This window comes from Chrysochloris asiatica, unplaced genomic scaffold (assembly GCF_000296735.1).
Source record: "Chrysochloris asiatica unplaced genomic scaffold, ChrAsi1.0 scaffold00092, whole genome shotgun sequence".
NCBI classification, from domain to species: Eukaryota; Metazoa; Chordata; class Mammalia; order Afrosoricida; family Chrysochloridae; genus Chrysochloris; species Chrysochloris asiatica.
This window is the reverse complement of record NW_006408610.1, coordinates 730,574-742,493: the sequence shown is the minus strand read 5'-3', so window position 1 is coordinate 742,493 and position 11,920 is coordinate 730,574. Positions and strand designations below refer to the sequence as shown.

The 11,920-nt window shown below is 38.5% G+C and overlaps 1 protein-coding gene across 1 annotated transcript in view; it reads left to right on the top strand.

Moving 5' to 3' along the window:
- ETFA (electron-transfer-flavoprotein, alpha polypeptide) overlaps positions 1-11,920 on the top strand; it is a 115,518-nt gene that overhangs the window by 30,465 nt on the left and 73,133 nt on the right. Inside the window, exons 7-8 of the mRNA XM_006866560.1 lie at positions 146-247; positions 8,965-9,033. Of these exons, the coding sequence (XP_006866622.1) occupies positions 146-247; positions 8,965-9,033 (171 nt within the window). The remainder of the gene's footprint in view (positions 1-145; positions 248-8,964; positions 9,034-11,920) is intronic.

The following is an 11,920-nucleotide window of genomic DNA, read 5'->3' as shown; positions in this document are numbered from 1 at the left end:
ATGGCACCTGACAACAACAACAACAACATAGGAATAAAAAATAGGAATAACAAATTTAAATGCATAGACAATTACTCTTAAAAGTAATTGCCAATATAGAACTTCAAATTATAAGTCTTGTTTTGTTTTATATCATTGTGTGTAGCATCAAGTACTTCACCCGTTGGAATATCAGAATGGCTTGACCAGAAATTAACAAAAAGTGATCGACCTGAGCTAACTGGTGCCAAAGTGGTGGTATCTGGTGGTAAGTAAAATATTGTAATTGATGAATTTTAAAAGATAATGTAAACTTGAGAACTTGATTTTATTAGTATTTGTTTTAGAAGAATACAAATTTCTTTTCAAATATAAGAAGTAGTGATATGGAAAATGAAGTCAAAATTATGAGCATAATATATAATTTGGACTTTCTGTTGCAAATTCTTGTCACTGGCACCAGGGGGAGCATGGTGTAAATCTCATCTTCATAGCTTTGCAACTTGTATCTTTGTTTTGTTGACTCACTTCCATGTTAATCTGCAGTTAGTTTCTGAATCCAAGGGAAAAAAACAACAGTTTGGAATCTAAAAGTGCATTGTATGATTCCCATTTTTCGCTTTACTTTGAAAGGCTTTAGATGTCTTTAAAAGTCCAGGTCTCTAGATGTCTTTAAAAGTTTCTTCAGTTTTAATGTCTGAATTGGTAATACTGTACACTTGCTGCTTTTGTTTTTAATCTTGTTTGTCCTTGCCATTGGTAATGTTGATTACATTTTTCCTAAATTAAAATAAAATTGTTATTATGAATGTACACAGCAAAACGACAAGAACTCCACAGTTTCTGCATGTACAATTCAGTGACATTAATTGCATCCTTCGAGTTGTGCAAACATTATCACCCTCCTTTTCTTCCCTCCAAGGTTCCTGTCTAAATGTTTTAGTTGCTGTTGACAGTTTGATCCCATATAGTTCTTAAAAGAGCATAATGCTCAAAAGACTTTTTTTTACTAGTTTTGCTAAACTGGTGTTTGGTATTAAAATGACTTAAGGAGATGTTTTAAATTTAAGGTATCAAAAACCAAGGCAATGGTTTCAGAGAGACTTATCCATCATCCATGGCTCTTGAAATTCTGTTCTGTTTCTTTTTTTTGATCAGGATTCTTCTTTGGAATCTTTGATTGAAGTGTTCAGCAGTGATAGCCAGGCACTGTACAGTTTTTCTGGTCTCATGCAAAGGAGGCAGCTGTTGATGGAGGCAATCAGCCACACGTTCCAGATCCTCCTCCAATCCTGACTCTCCTTTGTCCTCTGTTGTTCCAACTGCATTGTTGTTGTTGTTGTTAAATACTGTCAAGTCAGTTCTCACTCATAGCAACCCTGTATGGGCTTCCAAGGGTGGCTGGTGAGTTTGAACCACTGACTTTATGGTTTAAACGACCCCTGTGATTCAAACTGACTTATGGTCTATAGCTTTATTCCACAGTGCCACAAATTATTGTGCCTTGGATGACTTCTTGCAAGCTTTAAAGACTCTAAGCACAACACAATGAACTAACAGTTTTAGACTCATTAACTGATATGTCCCATGTGCCATGACCCTAAACCTCCAAACCAAGGAACCAAATCCTGGTTGTACATAAGCAACCTTACAGCTATTCCTTTTTTTCCTTGTCAGAAAGATGAGGCGTTCTGCTCCCGTAACGATTTATAGCCTCGGAAATGCTGTGCAGGGTCACTATGAGTCGGAACCGACTCCATGGTACTTACCAACAACAACAATAAATATATCTGTCACACAACTTTTACCAATTCAGCTGTTGACAGATGTACAACTTATTGACACAGTTCTTGGCTTTGCTACCCTACCCTTAATGTGATAGTTCCATCTCTGTTAATTCCTTCATTTTCTTTCCTTCTTGGCCCTGGTTACCACTAATATATTTTGTCTCTATACATTTGCCCTTTCTTGTCTTTTTAAATAAGTGAGGTCATAATAATATTTGTCCTCTTTGTAATTGACTTATTTCACTCTGCATTGTCATTAAGCTTCATCTATATTGTAGCATACACTAAGATTTCATTTATCCTGTTGGCTGATTAATATTCCATTGTATGTATGTCCCCCATTTTGGTTATCCATTGATCTGTTGATGAACATTTAGGCTGTTTCTACCTTTTGACTATTGTGAATAGCTGCAGTGAGCTGTAATGTACAAGACCCTTTTTGACTCAGTTTTCAAGCCTTTTGGGTATAGCCCTAGGGGTGGAATTGCTGGTTCATAGAGTAGCTCCACTGTTAGTTTGTTTACTAAGCACTTTTTCATCTGACTGGTGGCCATTTTCATGTCCTCTTTATCCTTTTTATGATTAGGTTGTCTTTGTATCGTCTAAGTTTTATATGTTTTGTTGTTGTTAAGGCAGTTGTGTTGGTTCCGACTCATAACAACCCTGTATAGATAGGGTTTCCAGGGAGTAGCTAGTGAGCTTGAACTGCTCACCTTGAGGTTCAGACCGACTTTGCAGATCAGCACATTAACCTTGGTTATTAAATTCTGTTTGTTTTCTTTTGAAGTTTTTATTGTGAATTGAGTGAAAGCTTACAGGGCAGATCCTCAGTTTTACATTCAACAAATCATATACTTTGGGTTCATTACAATGACTATAATCCCCTCCATGTACCTACCATCAGTTAGCAATATTTCTCACTATTCATTTTAGCTCTTTTTTGTTTTTTTTTTGTCAACTACCAAAGGACACATTCTGCAAGCCTGCCTCCTGGCCACCAGCTTTCAGTCCCTCTCTTTCCATGACTCTAGAGTCCTCAGCTGCTCCCTCTCCATGTCCCCATCTGTGCTTCCATCTCTGGTGTCGCTGTTTCTCTATGTAGGGTCTTCTCCCTTGATGGTCCTAGGGTCCTCTGTTTTTGGACTATTAGATTAACTACTCCCCCCATTATGTTACAAAACTTCTACCTTTACAATTGTGACAGTGTCAATTAGTCATGATAACAGTTACTCACTGTTGAATCTTAAGAATCTTATCCCCATCTCTTTCACCAGACCCATCTAGACAAGATGAAAACAGTTCAGTGGGGACTCTATCTTCCCCTGCATACTCTTAAACTATATTCCCTCTTGAAACCTTGTAAGCCAGTCCCTTCGTGTCTTTATCATCTAATCATTTTAGGTAGCCAGTGTCTAAGTTGCCCTCCCTATCTACCCTGTATACAGAGGGGATAGCATTGATACTTGATATAAAGACGCCTTCTCTCTCAGTTGGTATTTTGAGCTACTACATCCATATGTATGGTGTCCTGGTGTGGCACCATGGGTTAATGCGCCAGATTGCAAAGCTGTTTGAACTGCAAGGTCCGTGGTTCAAGCTCACCAGCTGCTCCTTGGAAACCCTATACAGGGTCGCTATGGGTCGGAATTGACTCGTCGGCACTTAACAACAACAACACATCCGTATGTATAGGTCAAATTCATCAAATTGTAGCTATTTACCCTTGTTTTCTTTATCAAAAAAATTATTTATTTTATTGTCCTCTAGCCTACTTCTGATAGTTTACATGGGAGAACATTAGTTTTACATTCATTATATTGTACATGGTATCATTGCCATGGTTACAATCCCCTACATGCATCATCAACCAACTAAAGGGTATACCCTGCAAGCCTGCCCCCTACACTATCCACTCCCCCCCACCGCCCCACCCCCAGTCTTCAGCACACAGTCACTCTCTCTCTCTGGATCCAAAGCCCCCAGCTGCTCCATCGCTCCACGTCATCATCTCTGCCTCCATCTCAGGCATCACTGTTTCTCTGGGTAGGATCCCGCTCTCGGCTCTTCTCCGTTGATGGTCCTAGGGACCTCTGCTCCTAGACTGAAAAGTTAATCACTTCCTTCCTTGCTATAAAATGTCTACCTTTACACTTCCAGCCTTCAAATTCAGTCCTGATAACAATCACTCACTATTGTATCACAAGAGACCCATCTGCATTTCATTTCACCAACTCCGCCTAGGCAGATTGGATGCTACTCACTGGAGATTCTGCCTTCCTCCAGGCCCCCTGTCTCTAGGTTCCCCCCCTGAAAGCTTGTAAGCCAGTCACTTCTTGCCTCCGTAGCCCTACCGTCCCATTTTGGGTAGCCAATGTCCAAGTTGCCCATCCCTGTCTACTTACTCTGTGTGTGGAGGGGGTGGGAATGATTCTTGCTGTAAGAATTTGTTCCCTCTTTTGACCTACTGCTTTTACATATTTTCTTTTGCTAGATTTTTTTATTGATCCTTTCAAAGAACCAACTTCTTGATTCAATTTTTATTGTTTTTATTCATTTATTTCTGCTCTAATCTGTATTATTTCTTTTCTGATGACTATAGGCTTACTTTGCTGCTTTTTTTAAAATCTTAAAATCTTCTTGACTTCCTTGCCATTTGGAAGTTCTGTAACTACATTTTTTTACTCTTTTGCTTTGTAATCTTCATTATAAATTGATCTCTTTGGTTCCCTGTTTTCAGTCTTGTAGGTTGGTTTTACTTTGGACACTTAACTATCTGGATTGAATTGTGGGTGCTGTTGCCCTGTGGATCATCAATCTCAGGTTGCTGTTATTGGTTCTCAATCCAATGGATTCCCTTTAGTATTTTTTGTAAAGTTGGCCTAGTTATTACAAATTCCTTTAATTTGTTTATTTGGAAATGTTCTAATTTTGCCATCATATTCAAGGGACAGTTTTCCTAGGTATATGATTGTTGGTTGGAATTTTTTTTCTTTCAGAGTTTTGTATACGTCTCCACATTGTCTTCTTGCCTGCATGGTTTCTGCTGAGAAATCATAGCTGAATCTTATGGTTCTCCCTTGTTATGAAACTTTTCATTTCCTCAAACTGCTCTTAGTATTTTTCACTTTTCTTTGATTTTAGAGAGTTTGATTATGATACGACTTGGTAATTTTCTTTTGGGGTCTGTCCTGTGAGGGGTTCATTCCACTTTTTGCATTCTTTCTTCTCATCTTCCATGATGTAAGGGAAATTTTCTTCCAGTAGCTCTTTGACTGTCTTTTCTATGCTTTTCTTTGTCTCTTCCTATTCTGGAATTACAGTCATTCGTAAGTTATTTTCTCTTCATGTCGTTCTACACGAATCTTAGGTTTTCTTCAGATTTTTTAGTTCTTTATTCTAATTGCTCTTCTACCTTATTAATAGTGAAATATGTATCTTCAAACTCACTAATTCAGGCTTCCATTGGTTCAGATCTACTCCTTTGCCCTTTCAATGTATTGTCCGTTTCTGAAATCTTAGTACTAATCTTCTGAATTGCTTTTTTTTTTGTATTGTCTCCAATCCTTTATCTGTTTTGTTTGATTTTGTTTGATTGTTCCTGAATTCTTTCTTTCTTTCTTTTTTTTTTTTTTAAGGTTTTTGTTGTGGATTGAGTGAAAGTTTACAGGGCACATCATCAGTTTCACATTCAACCATTCATATAACTTGTTTCATTACATTGATTATAATCCCCTCCATATACCATCAGTTAACAGTGTTTCTCTCTATCCTCTTTAGCTTTTTTTTTTTCGGGGGTGGGGTGGGACATTGCCTTTTTGGAATTTACAGTCTCGGCCTGAATTCTTTCATGTTTCCCTCGACTTTAATGCTAATCATTTGGAGGTTTCTAAATATCATTCTCTTGAATTGCTTTTCAGGTAGTTCTAACGCCTTTTTTTTTTTAACTCAAAAACATTTTCTAGCCCTGCCTCTTGGTCATTTGTTTGAACTACACTGTCTTGTTCCTTAGTGTGAACAGAAGTTGTCTGCTGCTTTCAAGACATTGTGGTGTGATATATTTGTATTAAGTTGATAACTATATGTTGTCATATTCTTAGGCATTCTCGTACTACCTCCTTGTGGGTGTGATTAGGTGATGAGTTGTGCACCATTGTCTGTTCATTATTTGTGCAGTTCAGTTTAAATGGATTTGGCTGATGTTGGTTGTTGTCACTGATCCGGTGTATAGAAGCTGGTATTGGCTCTGGCCAAATAGGTGGAGTTGTAGAGGGTCCAGTTGTGACTGAGCTCTATGGACACAGTTGCTGTCTCCTGTTGGATGAGGTAAAAAGAGAAAACACATGAGAAAAGGAAAATAAGCAAGCAAACAATAGCAACAAACTAAAACGTTAGAGAAAAAAGTATAGCAGATAGCAGCTTGAACAAGAATACAGAAACCGAAGTGAGAAAAGACGGGAAGGAAAATAAAATAGGGAAAAAAAAAAGCTAAACACAATTACGGAGAGGAATGAGTAGAAGGGAAAGAGACCAGAGAGTAGTAAGGAAAAACCAAAGAGAAAAAGAAGCAGCAGTGATGGGAAAGAGATGCATCAAAAAAGAAGTCAAAACGAAGGAGGAGATGGGATAGGAAGTAAGGGTGAAGATGTCAGACCCAGAGAGGAGAAAATTCTGGGGTCTCCTTCTAGCCAAAGACCTCACATCATGGATGGTAAGGGATGAAGCGGGGACACTCTCAACTGTACATGGAGTTCCTGTAAGGCTTGGTGTTGTCTGTTTGGGGCACCTAATCAAGAAATAGTTCATGTAGACCCCAAAGCACCTGGGAGACCAGGGTATTTCTGTCCCAGAGGGCAGCCAAGGATGAGCGGTCCTACTAGTCTAGGGCTGGCCAGAACTAACTCTGCAGGTTTGGAGCAGGCCACACTTGATTGCAGGGGTGGGGGTTTGTGGTGCTAGTTCCCCACTTCTTTTGATGTAGTGTCAACTGCCAAGAAAGCAGGTGCTTCCCTGGAAATGCACACAGGTTGGGACCATTCATACCTCCGGTTACCAGGGTAATGTGAGGTACAAGAAAAAATTTCCCATATTCTTCTCTGCCAGTAAGTGGTATAGCTCTGCGCCACTCACTGCTGACTTGCCTTCAGTTGCCCACAAAAGTTCAAAATGGGGATGCCACACCTGGACAACCAGCACAGATCACTAGTCTTCCCCCCATCCCCCCACCCCATGCATCTGTTCTGCTGCTTTTCCTAGAGTGGGCTAGTCCAGGGCTGACCAGGAGCAGGGCCCACCTAGATGAAATTAATGTGGATAGCTCCTATTCCTTTAATGGGGTTTACAACTGCGGTGCTTAGCTCCATGCAGCTCCAACCTCTTGGAGATCAGGAACTTCCCTAGGAGTATATGCAGGCGAGGGCCTACCCTGCCTCTTGTCCCCAGGGGAGTAGAAGGAACAAGAAAATGTACACCTTTATCTTCCAGAGCCACTAGTATGTTTCTGCAATGCCATTATGTTTTCTTGTCTCTAAAGCTGCTTACAAAAGCTAACGATGGCCATGCCACTTATGGTCAGCTGGCCCAGGTCACCAGTCTGTCTTCTTTTTTTTTTGTCATGCCTGTTCAGCTTTCTCTATTTGGAAGCATTCAGTCCATTTCTCTGTCCCTTCATCTAAATCTCAGGGATTCAGGACTGTCATCTGCATCTGTTTCGGTTGGTTTTCTGTATCTTTGTTGTAAAGGGTTCGTACAGCCTAGTTCGCCATCTTGCTGCCTCCCACAGACTGATTTCTTAACAATATTAAGTCTTCCAATCCACAACCAAGGGACATCTTTTCATTTTTTTTAAGTCTTTTTTAATCTCTTTCAGCAGTGCTTTATAGTTCTAATTGTATAAATTTTTCATGTCCCTGGTTAGATACTTTATGTTCCTAGATACTTTATTTTCCTAATACTTTCATAAATGGAAATAATCTAGTCTTGGACTTTATTTATTTATTGAGAGATTTCTGATCACTGATTTGTGGTCTGTTGATGCTTTCCATTTTTTCTTGTGTCAGTTTTGGTAGGTTGTGTGCTTCTAAGGCTTTGTCCTTTTTATCTAGGTCATCCAGTTTAGTGCTGGACAGTTGTTCATGATACTCTATCACAATTCTCTTTTTCTGTGTTAGAGGAGTTGTAATGTCCTGTTTTTTTTCTTATTTTGGTTACTTACATCTTTTCTTTTGTCAGTCTAGCTAAAGGTTTATCAATGTTGATCTTTTTTAAGAAACTTCTGATTTTATTGATTCTCTCTGGTTTTTTTTTTTTTTTTGCTTGACGTAATTCTTTTGTATCATGTTATTTGTTTTTTTAAAAAGACGTAAAGAACCGTTTATTGGAATGATTTTTAAAGGCTTAACAAATTAAATTAAATCAGACAGAGAACAATTCAGCTGCAAAACAGCCTTGTATTGCAAGGGCCATTGGGAAAGAAATAATATTTTTTAAAAGGTGTATCTGATTCATTTACTCATTCAATTATTTAAGAATTACTTAGTGGGTGTCTGTTATGTCCATACCTGATGAAAACTACGAGAGAAATAGATGAAAAGGCAAGATGTTCTCAGTTTATTAAAGTTTAATGTTTGGTAGAGTGACTTCCACTCAGATAATAACTCCATTCATTCTTTGAGCTGCTGTTAACTAAGCATCTACTATGTGCAAGGAGTTTTGCTAAGTACTGTGGCTATAGCAGTGGCTGAAATAGGTATGGACTTTGCAGTTAGAGTCTTCATTCTAATGGGGAGAACTGATATTAAAGATTAAGTACACAGTTAATTGCAATAGTGTTGAATATTTTGTAGATGTAAAGGAGCTCTGGTAGCGTAGTGGTTACAAATCGGGCTGCAAACAGTAATTCAAAACTACCAGCTGTTCCGCGGGAGAAAGATGAGGCTTTCTGCTCTTGTAAAGATTTACAGCCTTAGAAACCCTGTTCAGGGTCACTATGGGTCAGAATCGACTCGACAGCACTTAACAGCAGCAACAGAAATAAGGGCAAGCATAGGGATACCATTAGAGGCATCTTTATAGAGTAGGTGATCTGGTTAATATGATAATTGTGTAAGATGAAAATGCATTCAGTATATAGAGTATCAAAATGGTGTGGAGTGAACTTTATATTTGTCTAATTTGTTTTTTACTTCTTTTTTTTAATGAGGTCGGGGTTTGAAGAGTGGAGAAAACTTTAAGTTGCTATATGATTTGGCTGATCAACTACATGCTGCAGGTAAAATGATTTTCTTTAGTAGAAGAATGTTCCCTTTTTGTTAGAAATAGTTTTCTTGCTTATTTGTGTATAAGTCAGTCATTGCTATAAATTATCTAATTAGCTGTAGTTTTTTGCTTTTTGCTTTACAAAGAGTCTGCCAAGTAAATGATAGAAAATTCATCCAGGCAAGGTGAGGATATCCTCTTTAGTTTTAATATCTGTGTGTTACTTTTCTATTTGCCAAATATGAGTAGGCTTTTATTTAGTGCCCATTTCAGATTTAGGAATACCCTGTTTTTTCTCTTTATTGGTTGTCTGATATAAATCTGGAGTCCTGATTTGGCGCCGTGTGTTAATGCACTGGACTGAAAGGTCTATTTGATCTGCAAGGTCAGCAGTTCAAGCTCACCAGCAATTCCTTGGAAACCCTATGCAGGGTTGCTATGAGTCGTAACTGACAGGATGTCACTTAACAATAACAACAACAATATAAATCTGTGTATTAAATAGATTGTTGTAAAGTGCTGTTGAGTGGGTTACAACTCATAGCAACCCTATATAGGGTTTCTGAGGAGCAACTTGTGGGTTTGAACTGCTGATGGTTAGCAGTCAAGTGCTTATTCCATAGCACCATACCAGGACTCCATTTAAATAGATGGGGTTTAAAATTATTTTTGAAACTATAGTTAACCATTTATAGGAGAGCTAGAACCAGTTATTAAAAGAGCATCGATGAGGATGGAATGTGTTTTTGAAAAATTAATAGACATTAAAGTATTTTAGATTAATTGTCATATAAAAACTACATAAATATTTTTTCTTTAATAAAGCTAGAATACACTGATAAGACTGAAGTTGTACCTGACCATCAGGCCTAACGCTGTCTCTTCTCCTCTCTTTAAGACTTTATGTGTAACTCCCTAGGTTTTTCCTCTGCTGTTGTATTACATAGTGTATGTCCCCAAAGAAGCAGTCATGGCTTTATCTGAATAAAGGCATAAAGGTGGTGGTGGTGATGTGCCGTGGAGTCGGTTCCTAATCATAGAGATCCTGCGTAAGGTTTTTGAGGCAGTAAATCTTTATGAGAGCAGAAAGCCTCATCTTTGTCCTGCGGAATGACTTGCAGTTTTGAACTGCTGACCTTGAGATTAGCAGTCCAACTTGTAACCACTATGCTACTAGCTCCTTAAAGGCTAGTTAGTAACTGACTGTAATCAGCTGGTAGTATTTGACTTAGGCTGCTTATTTCATTCATTCAACAAATGTTCACTGAGTAATTACCTTGTCCCAGTGAACCAAATAAACAGAAGTGACTGTCCTTGTGGAACTTTACATTTTTAGTTGCGTGGGACAGTCATTGTATTAGTTTCCTGCAGCTGTTGCAACAAATTACCATAAATTTGGTAGCTTAAAACAACAAATTTATTGTCTTATAGTTTTGAAGGCCTGAGGTCTGAAATCAGGGTTTTGGCAGGATTGCATTCTATCCTCTGGGGGAAAATTCCTTCCTCAATCCTTGTAGCTTCTGTTCAGTACCTGGCATTCATTCCTGGGCTAGTGTCTGCATCACTCTAATGTCTGCTTCTGTCTTTACATTACCTTCTACTTTGTGTGTCTTTCTCCATGTGACAGCATTTAGACCCCACTGAGCAATTCAGGATAAACTCTTCTCTTAAGAGCTTTAACTTTATCACATCCTTTGCAATATAATGTAATGCTTTTTTTTTTTTTGCCACATGAGGTAGCATTCATAGATTCTAGAGTGAATATTTCTTTAGAGTCCCATTTTTCTTCTTACCACATTTTAAAACATAATAAATTAGTGAATATTATAATATGTTGTTGTTGCGTGCGATCAAGCCAGTTCCAACTCATAGCAACACTGTATAAGGTTTCTGAGGAGCAGCTGGTGGGCTTGAACTGCTGACCTTTTGGTTAGTAATCCAGTGCTTATGCTTTAGCTCCACACAGAGAAAGGTAAATGCTATGGAGAAAAGGAGAATAGAATAAGGGGAAGTGTTGCAGAGAGAGCATTGTAATTTAAAATAAATGTCCGTGTAGGCCTTGACATGGAGATATTTGAACAAAAATTTGAAGCTAAGGCAGGAGCATGCCTGACATTTTTGTTGAAAAGCAAGGACAGACACCATTACTGGTATGGAGAGTGTGACAGGGCAACTAGTAAGAGACCACGTTGGTGGTAGAGAGTTGCTGACCACTGTAAGAAAGTTGCTTTTTTCCTGAGTTAAATGGTGAGCTACTGGGAAGTTTGAGCAGTAAGATGGAGTGATGTGATCCCACACATTTTGAAGGATCACTTGGCTGCAGTGATGGAGATAGATACAGGGGTAAGTCCAGTAACTGTTACCTAATAAGGAGATCAGTTAGCAGACTGTTTTGGTCATCCTGATGAGAAGGTGATGGTGGTTGGATGTAGGAGATGTAGGAGAAATGATTAGCTTCCAGATAAATATTTGATAAATGTAGAGAGAGCAGTTAAGATTTCCTTTCAGATTAGATATGGATTGTGAGAGAGAGTTTTCATCTTGACAACTAGTAGGAAAAAGTTGCCATTAGTTGAAATGAGGAAAGCTCTGGTAGAGTAGTTTCCTGCGAGACATTAGGAGTTTAGTTTGGGATCATGTTTAATTTTGAATTGTCTTTTAGAAATCTAAGTAGAACGTGCTCTAGAATGGCGCTGCAGGTTAATGCGCTGGACTGCAAGGTCAGTTTGAACCTCAAAGTTGGCAGTTCAAGATAACCAGCTGCTCCTTGGAAAACTTATAAGGGTCTCTATGGGTTAGAATGATGGATATCATTGCTGACATCCGATGGATCTTGGCTGAAAGCAGAAAACACCAGAAAGATGTTTATTTATGCTTAATTGACTATGCAAAGACTTTCG